Source organism: Octopus sinensis, linkage group LG4 (assembly GCF_006345805.1).
Source record: "Octopus sinensis linkage group LG4, ASM634580v1, whole genome shotgun sequence".
Lineage (NCBI taxonomy): Eukaryota > Metazoa > Mollusca > Cephalopoda > Octopoda > Octopodidae > Octopus > Octopus sinensis.
In genome coordinates, this window is record NC_043000.1 from 68959452 (window position 1) to 68985713 (window position 26262).

Here is a 26262-nt window from a genome sequence, read left to right on the forward strand (position 1 = left end):
CTGCAACAACACTGGTGTACTTGTCTTCAGCAATAACAAAATGAAAGGATATGAAAGTACTATGATGGGGGCTTTAATAGGGAATATGAATGTGACAGAAAGGAACTATTGCAAGTGAACTCCATAAAGAGGCCAGCTGGAATCTTACTGGACATCATCCCATAGAAGGCCCCCTACAACCATTTGCATAAGTTGTGCTGATCTACTATAAAGCTAATTGTTTCAGTTTTTCACCATTTCTTCCATGTGGCCCAGTATACTGAGTTCAAATCTGGTATAAGGTTAGCTTTCCTTTTCATTTCTTTGAGTTTGATTAAATAAATGCTAAATATAAGCTAAAGTTAATTGAATAAAATTATCACTACCTCTTCCTTACAAATTTGTCAATAACAAATACAAATAAATCCATATTCATATACAGAATGCTAGAAGAATAACTAATAGTATTTATACAGAGGCTGATGTCAAGAAAGTGTTATTATTTACCAAGAGATTATAGTCACACATATAGAGATGAACTGAGAGAATACTCACACTTATAGAACTAGAAATATACTTGCTAAATACTGTCATAAGGAAACTCAAATCATAAGAAAAAATTTTAAAGAATGCATGGAATTAGAAATATAAAGAAATATAAAGATCAGCTTGAAAAGAAAAGAAATACAACTTGACAAGTGGTCAAAATGTATGATACAACAGTTATAATATATTTAGAATTACTGGGGGAATCAAGACAAAGAGAAACTTGAAAGAAACTAGTCCATTCTTCTTTATAGCTTGCCTACCAGGAAACCCATTTGAATGTAGTTAGAAGAGATTAAAATCTAACCAATATACAATTCAATACATTTATATAACATAGAGTAAAAATTTATTTGAACAATTTGGATGAGTGAGCTGCCTGAAATGTTATTGGGCTGGCCAAAAGTCCATTCAATCAATGATAAAATTACAGTTTCATTCCAGTTACTCCTGCCATCTTGAAGGCAGACCCATTATTCAAAGAATTTCTTGTCTTTACTGACAAAAGATACTCTTTCAGGTGAATTTTTACATCTTCTTCAGAGTTTAAGGTTTGTCTATTCAATGAATTTTGAAGAGACCAAAACAGGTGGTAATTTGAAGGTACAAGTTCAAGAATATATGGAGGGTACAGTGTAACTTCCCAGCAAATCCCAGTAACTTCTGCTATGTCTGCAAGGTAGTGTGTGGTCTGGTAGTGTCATGATGAAAGACAATGCCCTTATGATTAGCAAGTGCTGGATGCTTCTAGTGGTCAATCACCACATTTAATTTGTCCATCTGCTCACAGTACACATTAAAATTCAGGATCCTGTCCATAGGAAGAAATTGAAAGCATAATTTTCAAGTAAAGTCATGCTTTGGAGGTTATTTGTGGTGGTTCATCTCACTTCCTCTATGATTGCTTGCACATTACATCATTATAGACAATCCATTTCTTATTCATTGTTACCATTCTCTTCCAAAGGATTGTTTATTCACATTTCTGCTACGAATTACAGATAGAAATCCATTGGGTGAGGTTAGCCTCATTCAACTGATGTGGAACCCAAACATTGAGCTGCTGATATAACCAAGTTGTTTCAGATGGTTTTTCAACACTTGATTTGGATATTTGGGGAATATCCAAATCATCCTGGTCATATAATGAGGGTTGGTATCACTGTTCAACTCAAATGGCCAGCCAGAGAGAGGTGCATCTTGCACAGCAAAATTTCCCAGTTAAAAAACTCGAAACCACTTCTGGTACACATGTTCCATAACAGCATTTCCCTGTACACAGCAAATATCTTTCTACAGGTTTCTGCTACTTACTTACCTTTTTTTAAATAGAAAAGTATGAGTTGTTAATAATATTCATATTAGTTCTTCATTTTCAGGGAGTTCACAAGCACACAAAAAGTGCTCATTGCAAGTTCACATGAAACTATGTTGAAGTGTCAAGTATCCAGCAAGTGCATATGTGCAAGGAACAGACTGAAGTTAGCTGCTTATTGGAGTGCTTGAAGCTTAGTGTCAAAAAAGAAAAAATAGGCTTTTTGGCCAACCCAATAAAATTCATTTCTCCACAACACACAAAAGCTTATTCAATATTATGAATTTTATGGATGTTTCACTTTGTTATAAATTTTATGACTGATAGTGAAATTAAATGATAGAAAGAACAAGAGAATTACAAATGTTTTGAAAGGTAATGAAGATTGTCATTATCATAGATATTAAATAAAATCTTACCTGTACTAATGCAGAAAGTGAAACTGGAATCATTTTCCCATCAGATTCCATTATCATGGCATGAACCATTCCTGAGAAGTGAGCTATGGCTATAATAGAACGTAGCGCCATATAGAAGCCATTCAGACACATCATAATAAGGGTCAACAAGAAAGCAATGAAATAATGATTATTTAGGGCTCCAATGCAGTTGTTGGTCCAGACACAATGATGGTCAAAGCGATGAACACATCGATTACAAATGCCTAAAAACAATGAAAATATAGATATGAAAATTTCAGCGACAAATATACTGATTTCAAATTTGGCACAAGGCCAACAAGTTTAGAGGAGGGAATAAGTCGATTACATCGACCCCAGTACTCAACTGGTACTTATTTTATCAACCCCCAAAAAATGAAAGGCAAAGAATTTGAACTCAGAATGTGAAGACAGACAAATTACTCAGTGTGCTAATGATTCTACCAGCTCACTGCCTTAAACACACACACAGATATATATATATATATATACACACACACACACACACATATATATATACATATATATATTACATATATATATTAAAATAACTTCTCATGCAGCTACAATTACAATTCGCCAACAAACAACAAGCACATGTTTTATACCATCTCAATGAGATTTCTTACTTTAGCATGAAACCATGAATCAGGCGAAATGTGAGATTGTGATATCTATGCTTTTCTAAGAATTTTAATAGTGCAAATGGAGATTAGTTACAATTAGGAATAAAATTAAGGTATCTAATAATTAAACTATATTTCCAAGCACTATGAAAAATTCTGAGACAACAGTGTATGAAGGAACACTGATATGGAGCAAAAACCAGTAGTCATTTCCTCATAGGTCATAGAAGTTTCTTGTAACTTTCTCCTTCAAACAAATTAAAACTACTTCGGAAAAGGCTTAGTTGACTAATTGAACACAAAGTACAAATTCTTAATGAACTTCTTAATGAACAATTACTTCATTAAAAAAATATGAATAATCCTGGCATTGCATTTGATTGAAATAGTCATGCTTTTCCTACATGCACAATAATGATAGAAACTTCTTTTGGACAACCAATATTTTCCTTTCATGCTAGCAATCATTTCTTAACTGATTGACTATCTTGAAAACTTTTTATTTACTGATAAACAACAATATTCAAGCAGTTATCATCAAAAGAAGTATTTAACATTTGGAGGATTTCTGTTCAACTTTTACCACTTTCCTCAAAAAATTTCTCTTTTTTACTCAACTGGTACTTATTTTATCAACCCCCAAAAAATGAAAGGCAAAGTTGAACTCAGAATGTGAAGACAGACAAATTACTCAGTGTGCTAATGATTCTACCAGCTCACTGCCTTAAACACACACACATACATACATCATCATCATCATCATCATCATCATCATTTAACGTCCGCTTTCCATGCTAGCATGGGTTGGACGGTTCAACTGGGGTCTGGGGAGCCCGAAAGCTGCACCAGTCCAGTCAGATCTGGCAGTGTTTCTACAGCTGGATGCCCTTCCTAACGCCAACCACTCCGAGAGTGTAGTGGGTGATTTTATGTGCCACCGACACAGGTGCCAGACGAGGCTGGCAAACGGCCACGCTCGGATGGTGTTTTTTATGTGCCACCGACACAGGTGCCAGACGAGGCTGGCAAACGGCCACGCTCGGATGGTGTTTTTTATGTGCCACCGACACAGGTGCCAGACGAGGCTGGCAGACGGCCACGCTCGGATGGTGTTTTTATGTGCCACCGACACAGGTGCCAGATGAGGCTGGCAAACGGCCACGATCGGATGGTGCTTGTTACGTGCCCACAGCACGGAGGCCAGTCGATGCAGTACTGGCTACGGCCACGTTTGGATGGTTTTATTGTGTGCCACGTGCCACCGGCACTGGTACCACAAAGATACAAATTCCATTGATGTTCATCTATTTTGATTTGTTTTGATTTGATTTTCACTTGCCTCAACAGGTCTTCACAAGTGTCACAAGAAGGAAGGTATGCACAGGTGGACTGACTACGTCCCAGGTAGGGGCCATGGGTTATGGCCTGACTAGTCTTGCCGGGTCTTCGGATGGTGTTTTTATGTGCCACCGACACAGGTGCTAGATGAGGCTGGCGAACGGCCACGATCGGATGGTGTTTGTCATGTGCCCACCGCACTGACTACAGCACTGATGGATTTCTTGTGTGCCACAGGCACTGGTACCACAAGATACAAATTCCATTGATGTTCATCTATTTTGTCTATTTTGATTTGATTTGATTTGATTTGATTTTCACTTGCCTCAACCGGTCTTCACAAGTGTCACAAGAAGGAAGGTATGCACAGGTGGACTGACTAGTCTTGCCGGGTCTTCGGAAGGTGTTTTTATGTGCCACCGACACAGGTGCCAGATGAGGCTGGCGAACGGCCATGATCGGATGGTGTTTGTTACGTGCCCACAGCACGGAGGCCAGTCGATGCAGTACTGGCTACGGCCACGTTCGGATGGTTTTATTGTGTGCCACGTGCCACCGGCACTGGTACCACAAAGATACAAATTCCATTGATGTTCATCTATTTTGATTTGTTTTGATTTGATTTTCACTTGCCTCAACAGGTCTTCACAAGTGTCACAAGAAGGAAGGTATGCACAGGTGGACTGACTACGTCCCAGGTAGGGGCCATGGGTTATGGCCTGACTAGTCTTGCCGGGTCTTCGGATGGTGTTTTTATGTGCCACCGACACAGGTGCTAGGTGAGGCTGGCGAACGGCCACGATCGGATGGTGTTTGTCATGTGCCCACCGCACTGACTACAGCACTGATGGATTTCTTGTGTGCCACAGGCACTGGTACCACAAGATACAAATTCCATTGATGTTCATCTATTTTGTCTATTTTGATTTGATTTGATTTGATTTGATTTTCACTTGCCTCAACCGGTCTTCACAAGTGTCACAAGAAGGAAGGTATGCACAGGTGGACTGACTAGTCTTGCCGGGTCTTCGGAAGGTGTTTTTATGTGCCACCGACACAGGTGCCAGATGAGGCTGGCGAACGGCCATGATCGGATGGTGTTTGTTACGTGCCCACAGCACGGAGGCCGGTCGATGCGGAACTGGCTACGGCCACGTTCAGATGGTTCTCATGTGTGCCACAAAGTGTGTGCCACCGGCACTGGTACCACAAAGATACAGATTCCATTGATGTTCATCTATTTTGATTTGTTTTGATTTTGATTTTGATTTTCACTTGCCTCAACAGGTCTTCACAAGTGTCACAAGAAGGAAGGTATGCACAGGTGGACTGACTACGTCCCAGGTAGGGGCCATGGGTTATGGCCTGACTAGTCTTGCCGGGTCTTCGGATGGTGTTTTTATGTGCCACCGACACAGGTGCTAGATGAGGCTGGCGAACGGCCACGATCGGATGGTGTTTGTCATGTGCCCACCGCACTGACTACAGCACTGATGGATTTCTTGTGTGCCACAGGCACTGGTACCACAAGATACAAATTCCATTGATGTTCATCTATTTTGTCTATTTTGATTTGATTTGATTTGATTTGATTTTCACTTGCCTCAACCGGTCTTCACAAGTGTCACAAGAAGGAAGGTATGCACAGGTGGACTGACTAGTCTTGCCGGGTCTTCGGAAGGTGTTTTTATGTGCCACCGACACAGGTGCCAGATGAGGCTGGCGAACGGCCATGATCGGATGGTGTTTGTTACGTGCCCACAGCACGGAGGCCGGTCGATGCGGAACTGGCTACGGCCACGTTCGGATGGTTTTATTGTGTGCCACGTGCCACCGGCACTGGTACCACAAAGATACAAATTCCATTGATGTTCATCTATTTTGATTTGTTTTGATTTGATTTTCACTTGCCTCAACAGGTCTTCACAAGTGTCACAAGAAGGAAGGTATGCACAGGTGGACTGACTACGTCCCAGGTAGGGGCCATGGTTATGGCCTGACTAGTCTTGCCGGGTCTTCGGATGGTGTTTTTATGTGCCACCGACACAGGTGCTAGATGAGGCTGGCGAACGGCCACGATCGGATGGTGTTTGTCATGTGCCCACCGCACTGACTACAGCACTGATGGATTTCTTGTGTGCCACAGGCACTGGTACCACAAGATACAAATTCCATTGATGTTCATCTATTTTGTCTATTTTGATTTGATTTGATTTGATTTTCACTTGCCTCAACCGGTCTTCACAAGTGTCACAAGAAGGAAGGTATGCACAGGTGGACTGACTAGTCTTGCCGGGTCTTCGGAAGGTGTTTTTATGTGCCACCGACACAGGTGCCAGATGAGGCTGGCGAACGGCCATGATCGGATGGTGTTTGTTACGTGCCCACAGCACGGAGGCCGGTCGATGCGGAACTGGCTACGGCCACGTTCAGATGGTTCTCATGTGTGCCACAAAGTGTGTGCCACCGGCACTGGTACCACAAAGATACAGATTCCATTGATGTTCATCTATTTTGATTTGTTTTGATTTTGATTTTGATTTTCACTTGCCTCAACAGGTCTTCACAAGTGTCACAAGAAGGAAGGTATGCACAGGTGGACTGACTACGTCCCAGGTAGGGGCCATGGGTTATGGCCTGACTAGTCTTGCCGGGTCTTCGGATGGTGTTTTTATGTGCCACCGACACAGGTGCTAGATGAGGCTGGCGAACGGCCACGATCGGATGGTGTTTGTCATGTGCCCACAGCACGGAGGCCAGTCGATGCGGTACTGGTTACGGCCACTTTCGGATGTGCCCACAGCACGGAGGCCAGTCGATGCGGTACTGGCTACGGCCACTTTCGGATGGTTTTCTCTTGTGTGCCACCGGCACTGGTACCACAAAGATACAAATTCCATTGATGTTCATCTATTTTGATTTGTTTTGATTTGATTTGATTTTGATTTTCACTTGCCTCAACAGGCCTTCACAAGTATCACAAGGAGGAAGGTATGCACAGGTGGACTGACTACGTCCCAGGTAGGGGCCATGGTTTATGGCCTGACTAGTCTTGCCGGGTCTTCGGATGGTGTTTTTATGTGCCACCGACACAGGTGCTAGATGAGGCTGGCGAACGGCCACGACCGGATGGTGTTTGTTATGTGCCCACAGCACGATGGCCAGTGATGCGGTACTGACTACGGCCATGTTCGGATGGATTCTTGTGTGCCACCGGCACTGGTACCACAAGCGGTACTGACTACTTTTTATGTGCCACCGACACAGGTGCTAGATGAGGCTGGCGAACGGCCACGACCGGATGGTGTTTGTTATGTGCCCACAGCACGATGGCCAGTGATGCGGTACTGACTACGGCCACGTTCGGATGGATTCTTGTGTGCCACCGGCACTGGTACCACAAGCGGTACTGACTACGGCCACGTTCGGATGGATTCTTGTGTGCCACCGGCACTGGTACCACAAAGATACAAATTCCATTGATGTTCATCTATTTTGATTTGTTTTGATTTTCACTTGCCTCAACAGGTCTTCACAAGTGTCACAAGAAGGAAGGTATGTACAGGTGGACTGACTACGTCCCAGGTAGGGCCCACGGGTTATGACCTGACTAGTCTTGCCGGGTCTTCGGATGGTGTGTTTTTATGTGCCACTATGTTCCCACAGCACGGAGGCCAGTCGATGCGGTACTGGCTACGGCCACGTTCGGATGGTTTTCTTGTGTGCCACAGGCACTGGTACCACAAAGATACAAATTCCATTGATGTTCATCTATTTTGATTGATTTTCACTTGCCTCAGCAGGTCTTCACAAGTGTCACAAGAAGGAAGGTATGCACAGGTGGATCGACTACGTCCCAGGTAGGGGCCACGGGATATGGCCTGACTAGTCCTGCCGGGTCCTCTCATGCACAGCACACTTCCATAGGACTCGGTCTTCAGTCATTTCCTTGGTGAGACATATATATATATATATAAAATTAATTAAGGGAAGAAATTGATATTTATCAATTAAAACCAGTGGTCTAGTATATTAAAAAGAATCCGAAGATTAAAATATTTATATATACCAATTAAGGACTGAACACGAAAAGTGGACAGTCAACATGCTAGATATAGACGTCAAATCGCCATTCTCCACAAAGATTATGTTTGCAAATCAAACTCAGCACAAAACCAAAGCAATAAACAAGTGAAAATATACGAAATAAAATAATTACCCATGTACTGATCAGTTTCGGTTATTATTATCCACAAGGATAACTGTAACTTCTTCAGCATGGTCTGTATTGAATGTAATTTGCTGGACTAGATGCAAAAACGATACCGGAGTGTTGCGTGCATGGAGTTCAACCGATTACATTCGAATGTATCCCTCAAATGCCTCTACTTTGGCGCGCTGAGACCCGAAAAAACCAGCCTGCAGCTAATAATTAGCAGCAGTCAATTTACCGGTTGTGCTGAGTTTGATTTGAGAACATAATCTTTGTGGAGAATGGCGATTTGACGTCTATATCTAGCATGTTGACTATCCACTTTTCGTGTTCAGTCCTTAATTGGTATATATATATATATATTTGACAAAGGTAAGACATATTTGTGCCTTTAAATATACTTTTCTCAAAACCAATGGTTTGTAGAGATGGCTTGTTCCTGGAGAAGCTTAATCCTTTTATTTTGTATGTCTCTATGTATAAACTTGCAAATATCTGAAAGAAATAATTTCATTTCCATGCAACTTCATCACAACTAAATCAATAGTAACCTAAAATGATTCAGAAGAGTCAGTGCTTAAGTCTGATTTCACAGTGTTTAGTTGATGCAACATAAATTTCCCTTCTAGATAGAACACTAGGCTATTTCAATTAACATTCCAATATAAATTTGGTACCTGTTCCTGACAGCTATCTGAATTGAAAAATGCCTGTAATGAAATATAAATCAAGACTTCAGTCATTTTACTTCTAATTAAGAAAGGATTAGTTTCCAGTAGCAAGTAGGTTCAATGTTATTACATAACTAACTTTACTTGTTAAACAACTGACCAGAAAATATCCGTCTAAACTACAGCTTTACAACAGATAATAATAAACTATCACTAGTTTAACTAATGGTGGCTGTAATCTCTGTAAGGGTGATAATTCTAAACTTCCTCTATACTTCAATATATTTTTAAATGACTTAGAGGGGGAATGATGCTGCCTATTGTCTCCAAATAAGAAAAGAAAAATACATTAGATATAAATACAAAATATCATTCCTTAAATTTAAAGAAACTGGTTGTTCTGACATCAGTCAATTCAATTAAGAGCATAAAGTGAGATGTGTTGGTGCGCTGTGAGAAGAAATATCTAACATTTTGAGAAAGATCTATCTCCAGGGAATGGAAGTAACTAGAAAAACAATTTTTTTTCATAAAGTTAAAATAATTATATTTCCTGAATTCACTAATTAGGGAAGTAATATCATATCCAATGAAATCTTATGAAAATAGCTAATATTCATTCTATTCACAAGTTAGACAGCGAAGTTACGCATAAAACTAATCAAATAGTTGATATGTATATATATATAAAACTAAATACAATGAAATAAATATTATTAGATAAAATAAGCATCAAATATCAATAGATAACACCAGAAAAATAAATTAATAAATCATTGAAAAACAAAATCAAAAACACTTACTACAATGTTTTGACCGGGCTGGTTTAACAAAATTGCAAGTCTTACAAACAGTTTTCTTCTTATAGAGGACACCATCAAAGGCATAAATAGAAATGAAGAGAGCATGGTTGTTTTGAGTGATTTCTCCAGGGTCTGCATTACATAACTTGTAGAAAGCCAAAAGGTTAAGAAAAAGCAATAACATGGGAACAAGTACATGGTTGTCATCGTGGTAAATACCATACAATATTGGGAAGATATCAATGACAACAATGGCATGACCACATAGAACCAAGGTACCAAAAACAATCTGCATTGTTGGATTTCTGGAAAGAAAAGTAAAACAAATTTCTTTTAGAAATGTAAATTTTTTTAAAATAATAAAATTAATTTATATAAAATTTCTTTCTAATTCTTTAAAAAAAAATATACATGAGGCTGTGCAGTAAGACGTTTGCTTCTCAACTGCATGGTCCTGGGTTCAGTTCCACTGCATAGTAATTTAGGCCAGTGTCTTTAATTATAGTCCCAGACTGAGAAAAGCCTTGTGAGTGGATTTGGTACACAGAAACTGAAATAAGCTGATTGTATATATACATACTTACATACATACATATATATTGTATAAAAGATCGTGGGTAAGGCCAAAACAATGCGAAGTAAATACAAGATAAATCGCAAGAAAACAAATATGTGAATTAATGTAGACTTACCTTGCATTCAATATTTCAGGGTTATAAACCCCATTTTCAAGAAATTGACGAATGTTGCCGATGGGCGTGTGTGGAGTGGACATGAGCAGAAGGGTGTTGCTATAACAACCAGCTAGCTTACTGTAACTCCCTTCTATTGTTGATCTTGGGTTTCTTTTGGTGTGTGAGGATGGCCTCAGAGATTCTAAGGTTGCTCCTGTTCCACTGTGTTGCTTTGATGTGCACTGTGAATTCCCAGGTCTGGCATTTCTGTAGATGTTTCTTTATGGAAGTGTCTGCCTGCTTGTGTTCCTTAATGCATACATGCAGTTTTCTTGTCATGCTTCCAATGTAGGGTGTGCTACATTTGCCACAGATGATCTCATATACGACATAGGTCCTCTGGCACAATTCAGGGTCAGTTTGACAATGTGAACTCCTCAGAATAGTGAGAGGTGTTGTTCTTGGACAGAGCTTTTCTTAGGGAAGGGCCAGTATGCACTATCTGTGTGTCTAGTCCTTCCCTGCGGACTGTGTGTTGTATCGCTGCAGTAGTTCTGTCATCAAAAGTGTGGTAGCTTCAGGAAGCACGTGCTGAACTTGGGAGTACGCTGGTTCTTCTGGGGTTCATTGACCTTGATATTCTTCAGGTGCCATTGTTTAGCTAAGTATGGTGGGTAGCCATTCAGAGTTAGGTCTCTGAGGAACTGTTTGGTGCTGACAGCTTTGTCGGTCATGTTGCTGCAATTGCTGTTAATACGTGCAATCTCGTTTCTCATGTATGTGGCTTTGGCTCTGGTGGGCAAGTTTGATTGGTAGTGGACGAAAAGTTTCTATTAGTGGCTTTTCTATAGAATTTGGTAAATATGGAGCCTTCCTCTGTGATCTTGAGTTGAAAGTATGCATTAAGGAACACAAGCAGGCAGACACTTCCATAAAGAAACATCTACAGAAATGCCAGAACCGGGAATTCACAGTACACATCAAGGCAACACAGCAGAACAGGGGCAACCTTAGAATCTCTGAGGTCATCCTCATACACCAAAAGAAACCCAACTTCAACAATAGAAGGCAGTTACAGGAAGCTAGCTAGTTGCTATAGCAACACCCTTCTGTGCATGTCCACTCTACACATGCTCATACATATGCACATTGGCAACATTCGTCAATTTCTTGAAAATGGGGTCATTACCTTGAAATATTGAATACAAAGTAAGTCTACATTAATTCACATATTTGTTTTCTTGTGATTTACCTTGCATTTACTTCACATTGTTTTGGCCTTACCCACGCTCTTTTATACAATATATTCTACACAATGCTTCATAGTAATTATTCCATTACATATATAAATATGTATGTGCATTTGTGTTTTTCTCCTACCACCTCTTGACAACTGGTGTGTGTTCATTTGGTTTGTTTATGTCTCATAACTTAGTAGTTCGGCAAAAGAGACCAATAGAATAAGTACCATGGTTAAAAGAAAAAAATTAAGTACTGGGGTTGATTTGTTAGACAAAACCCTTCAAGGTGATACCCCAGCATGGCTACAGAGCAATGAAACAAGTAAAAGATAAAGATATATATTCAATCTACTCAGCTAAGCAAGCATGGTAGTATGGTTAAGAAGTAGTTTCACAACTTCACCATTCCTAATAGAATCCTTTTGTGCAACTCTTGAACAAGAATTTTGTCCCAGCCTTGTGCAGCCTTGAAGGATAAACTCAATCCATCACCTAGATGAACACCATCACATGGATCTTGAGTGTCTTTAGTAGACTCCACTCTATTGCAAGAATTCAAGCAGGTTTTCAGACTGAGAATAACTTATGCTGGTCAGTCCCAGAAGCTCTAAAACGACTACTGGCACTACTCTTCCTCATCTCGCTAAGGCATAAAAAAGAAAAAGAAAAGAAAAAAAGCAGACCTCTGCTATTTTCACAACTATTTTGGAATAGAAAGGTGAGCAAATTACGAGACTTGAAGTCAGTCATTATTCAATCATCATTCCAAGTTGCCAAAAAAGACCCTCACATATGTACAGGAAATAATTTTCTCTTCTTCCACCTCATCATCATTTTTCTTATGCTTCCATGAGTTGCATAGTATCTTATCATTTATAACACTTTGTTAACTTCTTTGTGAGGTCCAGCCTCTTGGGATCAACTTTTACTTCTTCTTCCCAAGTCATTCTTGGTCTTCTTCCACAATGTCATTCCAGTTGGATTACTTGGCACATTTTTAAAGTCATGATGATGATGATGATGAATTTCCATCTTCCATCTGCATCACAAGTCTACACCAGCATGTTCTCCCTAGCATGCTACACCTGACTTCTCTTATACGACCTTACTTTTCTCTTAGCCTATCTGTGCTTTGTTATTTATGCATATTAATATAGTCTGTAAATTTATTTAAAGATATATATATCCTGTACTTAAACTTGATTTATGTGTCTTACTGAGAGAGTAAAATATATTTTTAGAATTTTAAATCTATATTTTCTCTTTAGAAAGAATTGTCAAATTAATTAACATATTTGCTAATGAAGACTGATTTTTTTTATACTGCTTCACAAAATGTGATAAAGAGGTAAGGACAAGTTTTCCTTAAGAATGAGTTGATCCTACATATTTTGATAAAAACAGCTAAATATTAGAATTGAAAAGGTTTGGAAATTCTACAGTTTATGGAATGGTGGATTCAGTAAGTGATTGATACAAATAAATTTGTTTTGAACAAAATGTTGATTTTTGATAATCACTAGCTGGCTAACATCTGGAGTAGGAGTGAACCTAAATATTGTTTTATAAATATGCCCACTCTAATCAAATATGACATTCTAACAATAAACAATGATGACTGTGCAATGTCAAATAAGTGTATTTAAACATATGAAGTTATCATACCTACCTTTGGAAGTATACATAGTGAAAAATTTTTGAACTCCAATCTACAACTGATTTGGGGATGAAGAAGAGCAAACCCTAAAAAATAAAGTTTTAATAAGAATACATTATTTCTGTCTGTTCCATATTTGATGATGTTAGCAGAGAGTAACTGAAACCATACTCCACATATAGAACTGGCAGATGAACAAAAAATAACTCAGTACTCAAAAATTGATGACAGAAACATCACCATCATAGTTGATGATTTTAATAGTTGCATTGGGAAATATGGTGTACATATATGGCATAATCATGACACAAGAAATAGAGTTTCAGGTACCCAAAATTTTGAAGTGCAAATGGTCTAACTATTTGAAACACAAATTCCATAAAGCAAGTTCAACAACTTTCATCAGCAATTCAAGTGGGCATGGGAACCAGATTGATTTTGTACTTATCAGAAAATGAACCAAGCTGATGGTTGAGAACATAAAATCATTTTCTGGTGAGGAATGTATCATTCAGTTTCTATTGGTATCACCTAGTACTGTTTGCAAGTTTTACACATTACATGAAGAAGGAAGTGACAGAGAATTATACCATAGAAACTGAACATTCGCACCAAACAACCTGTCACAAGTTACAAATTTATAAACTGGAGCCAGGTTCCAAATAATGAATTTGTGACTAGTATCCCTGGATAACATACTAGAGAAATAACAGAATGAACAGGGCTAAGCAACATGTTTAGACATAGCAAAAGAAAATGGTACCAGAGTGTAATACTAACTTACTTGTTCAGAAGCAAGATGTTCAAGAGAGAAGCTACATAGAGGATTTCTGTTAAGTGGATAGGAAGCTCTAAATTTTGATTAGTATAAACTGAATTAGTATGAATTGAGGGGAAATGAGACTGTTTTTCTTTTGTAATGATACAAAGAAAGAGTCATGTAAATGCTATTGAGACAGGGCTTTGTTATTTTTTTTTTTTTGAACGAGAAAGTATGATAGCAAGGGTCTTCTTAACACTTTAGCATTTAAACCAACCATATCCAGCCAAAATATTCTGTTTTTTGATAAAACCTCTTACACCTACCTTACAATGTCATTCTAAGAAAAAATAATCACATCATTGAAATCTTAAAGCTATGATATAATACATACTTAATTCAAAACAATGTGAATAAATAAGCATTATATTTAACAGAGTAATCTAAATGCTAAAGGATTCAAGTGGAACTAACAAAGAGGCCAATTACTGATGTTAGATTTAGCATGGTTAGTGAAACTATCAAGTAGATAAATATTAGCAAGTCTTTCAACAGCAGTTACTGAGGTGTTGAAAGTGTCAAGCTATCTAAGTTCAGGTTAAATTTTATGATTTTTATGCCTTCTTTTTTTCAGAAATAGCTTGATGTATTGGTGAACAGTGAATGGCATTGGAGAGCATAAAGATTAAAGTTGTAATTGAGAAAAAATTGGCTGACATGGAGGACTGGAAGCCATCTAAATACTGGAAAAAGGTTACCTGCATCATGATGATCCACGCTGGTTATCAAAATGCTGACAGCATGACTGCTGCTCGATGTTCTTAACAGGGACAGCTGCAACAGAGACTACAAAGTTGGGGCTTGCAGGAAGGGACACAACAGGCATTCTGACTGCATCCACATGCCAGAATTCACCCCCACATCTTTGAACAAAGTCTGATGCTCAATTCAGATGGCTATGTGAAGCTGCTGGATATTGTGGTCAACTCCTAGCTGGAGAGAATTGTTGTCGGATGGGCATAAGTGGCAGTAAGATTCTCCTCCTTGCCATACCTCAAAAAAGAGTCAGAAGTAGTTGTCAGAATTTTTATGACTTCCCCAGCCCAATTTTCTGTACTTCTGATTCCTCTAATTGTAATTCCATGGATTACTATGTGTAGTCCGCAGTTGAGAAAGACACAATGGCTTTGCTGCAACACCAACGCTGAGCTGGTGGCCAAGATCAAGGAGGTGTTGGAAAATCTTCCCAGGGGCACAATGAGCAATGCATGTGCCAGGTTCCAATGCCATTTGAGACTATGGTGGAAGCTAAGGGAAGCTACTCTGAGTAAACTGTTATCTCCCAGTCATAATCTAGTTCAATGGTTCCCAGCCTGGAGTCTGCAGACCCCTGATGGTCCACAAAGATAGTACCGGCAGTCCGTGAACTAAATTCAAAATTTCATATATATATACATAAAGATAAGCATATTAAAAGGGGTCTGTGGGAAAACTCATTTAAATAAAAAGGTTGGGAACCACTGATCTACCTAATATTTTTTGATTTTTTAAAATACTTTTATTTTGGATGTCTGCTTTACCTTTAGTGCAAACAGTCAAATTTAGCCTGGTCACCCTGTATATGTTAAATAGGTCATACATGTATCATTCTGAACAATAACAAGATCTAAGAAATGTACAGGAAAGGGCATATCATCACAACAGCTGAGGGAGTTTTAACAAAATTAGTTCTAATTTGGATGAGATGCAGTTTATGTTTGGGTTAGGGCCACAGGGCTCATGCCTGGTGATTGAAAGACATTAAGGAGAGATGTGCAATCCAAGCCATATGTATGAGAATGCTGTTAGCAAGGTTAAGTTTGGCATCAAGTTTAGAGAGTAATTCTGTATACAAGTAGATGTCCACAAGAGTTCTGTCATCCGTTTGCCTCTATTTATTATAGATCTTGGGAGGATTGGTTGTGTTGGTGAGAATTTTATATGTCGATGAGATGGTCCCCTATCAAAAAGTGCTAATTAGTGACAGAGAACATGAAGTTGAACAACTGTCCATGAAATGGTCTTGCTTGATTCATAGAAAGTAGATTAGAATTTAATTGTGCATACTCGATTCAAACAAAGGATATGTAAGAGTGGGATCTATTACTAGTTGTCAGAAAACCAGGACCAATGATTTAGATCACTAAAGGAACCTCTTAAAACAAAATCATAGACAGCTCAGATAACTCACAAGAGGTAGTTAATAGTTTCTCTTACACAGATGATATAATCAATGCTTGAGGTGGTTTTAGAAATTTAGGAGCTGTTGTCCTAAACGTAATAAAGATTTCTCTTTCTATATAAGAGGCAGATAGCATGAAGCAGTTAAACAGATGGTTAGACATGGACATGATAATGAGAACAACAATGATAGGCTGACAATGATGTGTCAGTATTTCATTCAGGAATAAATATGACGTTGATATTTAATTTTAAATATCTTAATCTCTATTGTTAGAACTATAAGTGAACCATAATTTGTACCAGCCAATAAAGTTACTAGCGATATTAATCAAATCTCCCTCAAATTCCAATATACCATTATAGGGGAGGAGGACACAGTGGATAAGCAGTATCATGTGCACTGTGTTTTGTAAAAAGATAATATAGTCATGAATGAAATACCTTTGATCAAAAATCTGATCAATCTTAACTAACATCATTATTATGTAATGTCCCTTTTCCATTTTGGCATGAACTAGATTGGTGTGAGTGACTTCCATGTGAGTGCATGGGGTTTATATACCGTAAAAACCCATGTAATTTGTGCACCTGTGTAATTTATGCCTCTACTCATGTAAAATTCACCCCCAAAAGTTTTCAGAATAGCCCATATGGCCAGAGGAAAAAGGTTTTCAATATAGTTGTATTTAGTACAAATGTTTAGGTTTTCAATATATAGTTGTATAATTTCCCTAACTTATTAGATTTTATTAAATTTTCATTAATTAAAAATAATTTCTGTTTAACAGGTATCACATTAAAAGCTATTAAATTACAAAGTGTTTGTGTTGTTTATAATAATACTAGCTGGCCCCATGCTGTCAAAAATGACAGCTAATTGTAGTATTTTATATATAAATATGGATAGTAAATCAAATTAATACACTTGTCAATGTTATCTAGTAGTTGTCTTTTGAGATGTGACATCAATCATCATTGGTGTCACATCTCATACTGAAAGAACACTAGTTCACACAAACATTCACATACTTCCCTTTTGTATTATTATAACAGAAGATGACCCAGACCATGTTTATCAGCATGAACGTGAGATTTCAAAAAGTTAACTATTTAATGGTTTTAGTAAATTTATACAGAAAAAGTAAGCATTATACCGTCCAGCATAAATAAAGTCAACTTCATTATATGTAAGCCCTTATTTTTTCTGTAAAAACCTATTCTGACATTAAATGAATCAACCCGGTACGAATGTTTACATTTTGTATGTCTTTTTTCAACAAAAAAAAAATTCTGGAAATGGTTTACACATGTAATTTATACACTCACTAAAGTTTATTTTTATTTTTGTGGAAAAAATGCGTATATTACATGGGTCTTTACAGTATTACCATAAGTTGTATAAAGTATATCACACCAACCTGAATGAACAATCCACTAACATGAACACAAACACTCTAAAATATTAATCTTTATTTCACCTGCAATAAGACACCAATGGAGAAAATATATTATTACATGTGGTCTTAACTTTCCACAGCCTAAACACAATTATAGTCAACCAGCACACAGATAATGACTTGAACTTTTATATCTATGTCTTATGTGCAAATATCATAGAAAAATGTGATCAGTGTTAGGTAAGTAAACCAAATACTTGGGAATGTTACCTTGGATATGGTGTTCTTCATCCATCCCAGAGGTCCATTGATACAGGAGGGGTGCTCTCCACAAATGCAGACAACAGTAATACAGGAAAAGATCAGCAGGTAACCAATGAGTAGTGTCAAAAATTCCATTGCGAATGGCATGGAGCTGAAATAAAATGTTCATCAGTGATTTATTTTAGAATCTGTAGGCAATGGTTTGTATCATGAATAAACAAATTTCTATAGCTAAATTCATCTCATTCCTGCCCATCCAGCTCCCACTCTCCTTTTGCAATTTTGTGAATTTACTCTCCAACCCCCACTACACTTCACAATATACACTTCCCTGTAACTTGAGTGTATGGCCCCTGCCTCCACCCCATCCCTTCTTCACTCCCCTTTTCTCTCTCCACATGGAGTAGCCATGTTTCTCCTCTAATGCAAGACATCTTTTTGTCTTTCGATACTTCTCCATGTCAATTGAAGTACCTTATCATGCAAGTGATTGGCATTGAGAAGGGCATCCAGCCATAGAAACCATGTCAAAGCAGACAGCAGAGCTAGGTGCAGTCTTCTGACTTGCCAATTCCTACCTAACCATCCAACCTATGCAAGCATGGAAAATGGATGTTAAATGATGATTATATGAAACAAAAGATTACAGTGCCAGTCAACCTATGTAAATACATATGGGCATAGCGTGTAGGTAGCAATTTTTTATCTTTATCCTGAAGGCCTCTGCCTTTCACCCTTGAAAACTGGGGTTTTTTTTCTTAGTATCTGTAGTGGCGCATATATTTGTACCCATATATATATGTGTATTGTGTGTGTGTGTGCATGCAGGCATGCATACACACAGTTTGGGAACATATGCGGCATACAACTTTGTACATACATTGTATGTATGACTGAACATACAATGCATATAGTTAGTGTTTTTGTTTACTGATCTATTTATTTCATTTCAGCCCAGCTTGCCCCACCACTCGGGACGTTTTTTTTTTCATTATAATTCTGACCACTCCTTACTTCTTTATAATTCTTTACATATTCTACATTACTGATCTCAATTCTCTACCAGCTGCATTTCACATTGCTTGTGTGTTATGTTGCATTATTGTGTATAAGTCATTTTTTTTTGTTCATTCCTCTTTTGCCTTTGTTCTCACTAACCTCACCTGATTTTACTATCACCACTTCTCTCCCATTTCAAATGACTTGGATCTTGTAACAAACTTTGACTACTTGCTACTCACAAGCTTTTCTCTCTCTCTCACACACACTATACTCTTTCTTTCATTTTCTTATTGGTATTTTGCAACCAAGATAGCATGTTTTCACATATCTCCACCACCACCACAATTGAAAGACATGACAAAGGGGTTAGAACTATTTGTTACTCCTAACAATAATTGACTTCACTGAACTCTTTTAATAACTCTTTTATCAGATACAGGGTGTTTGCACAAATAAGTACAATGTATTATCTGTAAATGTTATTGTAACCAAATATAGGAAATTTACAAGGATTCATAAAGAGAATAAATATACAGGCAAATCTTGGCTTAAGTTGTTTCGATTTAAGTTGTTCTCAATTATCCGTTGGTTTTCAAAAATAATGTATGGAAAAATAAAAATCAAGTCAAGTCATTTTATTCAACTTTACATCTGCCTGCCACAAATATTAGAATCATAAAATCACTAGAAAACCGTTAAAGGCACATAAAATCATGTTACCGTATAATAAATAAGAATAAAAGCATATAAAATCATATTAAAATACATACAGTAAATGTTAAGATACACACCATAAAGTAGTGTAACTTAGTGAATGAAATCATGAAATCAGCTGTGTTGTCTTATTTATCAGAGCTCATATTGTACGGTAGTTCCCATATCTACCGTTAGGCGTCATTATCACTCATGATTCCCGCAATAGTTTTGAATTCAGATGTTTATCGGTTACTTTCTCGTTCTCATTCATGGTTCCTAAGAAAATTCATAGTGAAAGTGCTAAGTGTCATGCTATAAATGCTGAAAGATAAACTGGCTATTATAAAATGCCCTGCAAAAAGGTGGAAAAGTGGTGCAAATTGCACAATCTTTTGGGATGAGTTGGACAACCATATCATCGATTGTACATAATAAGAACAAGATTTTAGCACATATCAAATCTGAAGTCCCAAGAATGAGGAACACTGTCATCAATAAGAAAAAATGATTTGTTTGTATGCTTAAAATATGTATTTTAGCACATATCAAGCATATCAAATCAGGTATTATTAAAAACGCATTGATAAATGAAGTACAGAACTGGGAATGCTTATTATTGGTTTAGCCTAGTGACAAGTTAATTCAGCTTAAGTTGTTATTCGACTTACGTTGTGTCTCCTGGAACCAATTAATGACGTAGGGTGAGGTATGCCTGTACTGAATTTACTTGTGTAAAAAAATTCAATATAGAAGCAGGATTAATACCAAATGGCAATCTTTAAATCCTACTTTAACATGGATGTATTATAAGAATGCTGATTTCAAGTCTGTACTTCATTGCTCTAAAAGTCTATATGCAAGTATTTCTCAAGGCAAATACTGCTGTATTATGGTGTTCTAACAATACATCCACATTGAGTAACAAAGGTTGCCATTTGGTATTAATACTGCTTCCATCACTAATACTTCATTTTTACAGACCCAGTTGGCTATTTGAGACACCAGAGACTGAATAGTCACAATTTTTCAATATATCGTTAGCAGTGATATTTGGTTAGCATGTAGTGAGTGGACACCTGCTGCTGAGAAGGTGCAAACACACTGAAACCACATGATCTCACAGTTCTGCCACTGGTGCTGAATGATTTTTTTTGTTTATTACTGATCTGTCTGTGCTTCCTAGCACTAATCATCTATACAAGATTTTTCAAGGTGAACTCCACAGTATTACAACATTATAACAATATATTCATGCTAAGTAGGATACAAGATTGTAATCTAATATTCCAAAATTCTGGGTCAAAATTGGTGGGTAGCATTACATTTGAGTGTAAAAAAATATATAAGTGCAAAAATAAAACTACCAAATGACAATCCCGTGACTTCTAACAACTAATGCATGCACTACATTGTCTGTAGCTCTGTAGGTCTAAAACATAGCATACGTAGCAAACATATCCAATATTAGTAGTAGTGTAGGGGCATGTGCTGCAACAGCAAGTTGCTGCAGCCACCATTTGTTGGTGATTCCTTACTCATGGCAGATGACACTAGTCAAGCAACAATCCTCCAATCCATGGATCTCTTTTCCCACTGAATCATTGTTGGTGAGGGTTTTAAGAGACCAGAGTGCAAATCCTGCCTCAACCTCTTTTGGTCACTTATGACATGCAGAAGAAACATTATGTCTATTCTTTGACATGTTGGTCCCCACACAGTACTAGAGCAATGTGAAATGAAGGGTTTTGCTTAAGAACATAACACGCTGCTTGTTTCAGTAATGAAAACCATGATCTTATTTCTTTACTGCCCACAAGGAGCTACACAGAGAGGGGACAAACAAGGACAGACAAACAGATTAAGGTGATTACATCGACCCCAGTGCATAGCTGGTACTTTATTTATCGACCCCGAAAAGAAGGAAAGGCAAAGTCGACCTCGGCGGAATTTGAACTCAGAACATAGTGGCAGACAAAATACCGCTAAGAATTTCGCCCGGTGTGCTAACGTTTCTGCCAGCTCGCCACCTAAAATGAAAACCATGATTTAGCAGTTGTGAGTGCAACACCCTCACCACTAAGCGACATGCCTTCATCCAATGACAATTGTTAATTCTGTTAGCACACTGATGTGTGTGGTTATACAACCAAGTGTTCAAAAGAGATTACAAAACTGAAAATATTACAGTTTGAAATATGCAAGTTGCATTACTGACATATCTTTACTTGCTTCCTTCACTGAACTGTGGCCATGCTGGGGCACTATCTTGAAGGATTTAGTTGAACAACTGACTCCAGTACCTCTTTTAAATTCTAGCACTTATTCAATCAGTCTCTTTTGCAAAACCACTAAGTTATGAGGATGTAAACAAACCAACATCAGTTGACAACAAATCAAAGGAGGCAAAATGCAAAGACACACAGAGATACATGTATACACACACACACACACATATATGTTTATGAATTTGTGTTGCAAGATTCCTGATGTGAAACCATGTGTTGAAACAGATATTGTTGTATTTTGAGAGGGTCAGAGAATGGACTAAGCAGAGCAGGAGCACACACAAGGATGGAAAGTGTCACTAAAAAGGTCAAAGATGTGTAACGAAAGATTTCCAGACAATGGACATGAGTTAAAATAAGAACAGTAATAAACAAGTGAAGAACAAATATCATCATCATCATCATCATCATCGTTCAACGTCCGTTTTCCACGCTAGCACGGGTTGGACGGTTCGACCGGGGTCTGGGAAACCAGGGGCTGCACCAGGCACCAGTCTGATCTGGCAGAGTTTCTACAGCTGGATGCCCTTCCTAACGCCAACCACCCCACGAGTGTAGTGGGTGCTTTTTACGTGCCACCTGCACAGGTGCCAGGGGGGTCTGGCATCAGCCACAATCGGTTGGAGCTTTTAACGTGCCACCGGCACGGAAGCCAGCCAAGGCGGCGCTGGCAACAGCCACGTTCGGATGGTGCTTTATTATGTGCCACCGGCACTGGAGCCAGTCGAGGCAGCGCTGGCATCGGCCACGTTCAGACGGTGATTTTTATGTGCCACCGGCACAGAAGCCAGTCGGGGCGGAGCTGGCATCGGCCACGTTCGGATGGTGCTTTTTATGTGCTACCGGCACAGAAGCCAGTCGAGGCGGTGCTGGCAACGGCCACGTTCGGATGGTGCTTTTTATGTGCCACCGGCACAGGTATCACAACTACTATTTCCATTGATATTTATTTCGATGTTCATGTTCATGTACTTGACTCAACAGGTCTCTTCAAGCACAGCGGGACGTTCTGGAATCCAGGGTACTTTGAATGGGCAGGGGCTATGTGGAACTGGTGCAGGAAGCAGCCCGGGTCTTTGCAGTCACAGCATATCTCCAGAGATCTCGGTCCTTCGCCATTGCCTCAGTGAGGCCCAACCCTCTGAGGTCATGCTTGACTACCTCATCCCATGTCTTCCTGGGTCTACCTCTCCCCCTGATACCTTCAACTGTTTGGGAGTGGCACTTCTTCACATATCTCTCCTCATCCATCCGCAGTACATGACCATACCATCGCAAGCGTCGCTCTTGCACACCACATCTGATGCTTCTTATGTCCAGCATTTCTCTCAGGGTACTTACACTCTGTCGTGCGTGCACACTGACATTACACATCCAGCGGATCATGCTAGCTTCATTTCTTTCAAGTCTACGCATGTCCTCTGCAGTCACAGCCCATGTTTCACTACCGTGAAGCATGGCAGGTCGCACACATGCATCATACAATCTACCTTTCACTCTGTGCGAGAGACCCTTTGTCGCCAGTAGGGGTAGGAGCTTTCTGAACTTTGCCCAGGCTATTCGTATTCTAGTGGTGATACTCTCTGAGCATCCACCTCCACTACTAACTTGGTCACCCAGGTAGCAGAAACTATCAACTACTTCTAGTTTCTCCCCCTGGAGTGTGATGGAATCTATTTTCTGAGTGTCTGTGGTGTCTGCCGCACATGAAAGCTATCTTATCAGTTAATTTCCTTTTGATGTTGCTGCACCTCTTATGCGTCCATAGCTTACATTGGGTGCATCTTATGGAGTTTCTACCTACACCTTTCCTACAGATTGAGCAGGGCCACCTGCCCAAGGGTGTGTGTGCTGAGTTCGCCTTTCTGCTTACTATAACTTTGGTCCTTGCTACATTTACTCTAAGGCCCTTTGATTCTAACCCTTGCTTCCACACCCGAAATTTCTTTTCTAGTTCCGGTAGTGATTCTGCTATGAGAGCCAGGTCATCAGCATAGAGGAGCTCCCAGGGCATCCTGTTTTGAATTCCTCTGTTATTGCCTGGAGGACTATGATGAATAAAAGGGGACTGAGGGCTGAGCCTTGGTGTACACCTACTTCTACCCGGAATTCTTCACTATATTCGTTGCCAATCCTAACCTTGCTGACAACCTCTCTGTATAGAGCCTGTACAGCCCTTATTAGCCATTCGTCAATCTCCAGTTTCCGCATCAACCACCAGATAAGGGATCAGGGAACCCTGTCAAAGGCTTTCTCCAAGTCCACAAAAGCTATGTAGAGGGGTTTATCTTTAGCTAGGTACTTCTCCTGCAGTTGTCGGACCAGGAATATAGCATCAGTGGTGCTTCTACCCGGCATAAAACCGAACTGCATCTCATCTAAGCAAATTCTCTCCCTAATGAGATGGGTTATGACCCTCTCTGTGACCTTCATCACCTGATCCAACAGTTTAATACCCCTGTAGTTATTTCTATCTAGAGCATCACCCTTACCCTTGTAGCAGTTGACTCCATTATGAACTACCTGGTTTACAATGCGGGTGACTAGGCCATAGCCCACATAGCCAGCTGTTTTAAGCATCTCAGCAGTGATTCCTGATGAGCCAGGGGCTTTACATGGTTTCATATCCTTAATTGCCTTAACTACAAAGGAGCTGTCTATTCGGATAGCTGGTCCCTCTACTGGGTCAACATTTGGCAGGCTCTCCTCCTCCCATTCATTCTCCTCATTCAGCAGTCTTTCATAATGGCTTCTCCAAGCCTCTTTCTTTTCACCAACATTAAAAGCAAGTGCCCCATCATCCATGTGGACACATTTCTCTCCTGTAACATCACTATTTTCTCTCACACACTGTCTGGCAATCCGAAATACCTCAGCTCTTTGGTCCTCATGTCGCTGGACATTGGCAAACTTCTTCTTTTCTGCTACATCTTTGGCTATGTATACCTGCCGCCCAGCCTCTCTTTTGGCTACCTGGTACAGTTCCCTGCTACCCCCATCCCTCCAGGCTTTCCAGGCCTGTCTCTTTGCACTAATGGCTTTGTCTACTCGAAGAACAAATATATTTGGCAAAAAAAAAAATACCATCCCGAAATACAACAATATATATATATATATATATATATGTAGGTCCCGGTTGATCCGGGGTTAACCACAGTAAGTAAGGTACTCATATATAATAAATTCTTCTATATAATAAATATATATATATATATATATATATATATCAGGAGCGAAGGGTCTATGCATGCACTGCATGCCTTACTATTTTTCCACAATAAATAATTTTTGTGTAATATATAATTGATTGCTGATAATTTTCACTAGATTTTATTTCGCATTCCTTCATTTCTTAGTATAAAGTGGTCAAGAGAAAGAACGGCAAAGGAAAGCAAGTTTTTTACTGCTTGTTTTCAGTCATAGGAAGAGCAGTGATGTTATTTTCTTTGTATTCTATTATTTTCGAGAAAGGAGCATAAGAAAGGACAAAACAAAAAATGAAAGGGTGACCAAGAAAGACAGAGGAAGCAGATATTTTACTGTGTGCTTTCAGTCATAGTAAAAGCAGTGACCAAGAAAGAAAAAGCAGATATTTTTACTGCTTGCCTTTTGGCTGTGTTAAGCCAGCAGACATGTCAACTATTTTTCTCTCGAAGTGCTGATGTTTTTATTGTTCTGTGCAGCAGAGATCAAAAACTTGCCTATTCAGAGGACTTTCCTGAGGCTTTCTTCATAGTTGGAGAGATTTAGACAAGAAATGCATATTTAGTCAATTTACAAGTTTGCTTTATTGCTTTCTGACATATTTCATACAATTATTCAGTACCAAAGAATATACATTTAGCTTTTATCATCTACTTGTTTCAATCAGTAAATTGTGGCCATGCTGGGGCACCACCTTAAATAATTTTTAGTGTAATGAATCGACCCCAGTACTTTTTTTGAAGCCTGGTGCTTATTCTTTTAGTCTCTCATGCCAAATCACTAAGTCACAGGAACATAAACACACCAATGCCAGTTGTCAAGCATTGGTGAAGGACAAACATACACACACACATACACACATATACATACAATAGGATTTTTTCAGTTTTCTTCTATCAAGTCCACTTACAAGGTTTTAGTCAGCCCA

General features: G+C 38.9%; 1 protein-coding gene across 4 annotated transcripts in view; it reads right to left on the bottom strand.

The window, feature by feature from the left end:
- Positions 1–26262, bottom strand: part of LOC115210877 (palmitoyltransferase ZDHHC4) — a 39785-nt gene that overhangs the window by 1739 nt on the left and 11784 nt on the right. The window contains exons 1-4 of one of the 4 annotated variants that reach the window (XM_036502114.1): positions 18154–18216; positions 13516–13589; positions 9932–10236; positions 2260–2504 (exon numbers count right to left, since the gene is read on the bottom strand). In XM_036502114.1, the coding sequence (XP_036358007.1) occupies positions 2260–2504; positions 9932–10236; positions 13516–13589; positions 18154–18174 (645 nt within the window). In that variant the 5' untranslated portion in view covers positions 18175–18216. Of the gene's footprint in view, positions 1–2259; positions 2505–9931; positions 10237–13515; positions 13590–18153; positions 18299–26262 lie in introns of those variants that run through there. The other 3 variants (XM_036502113.1, XM_029779646.2, XM_029779647.2) reach the window with 3 other exon arrangements.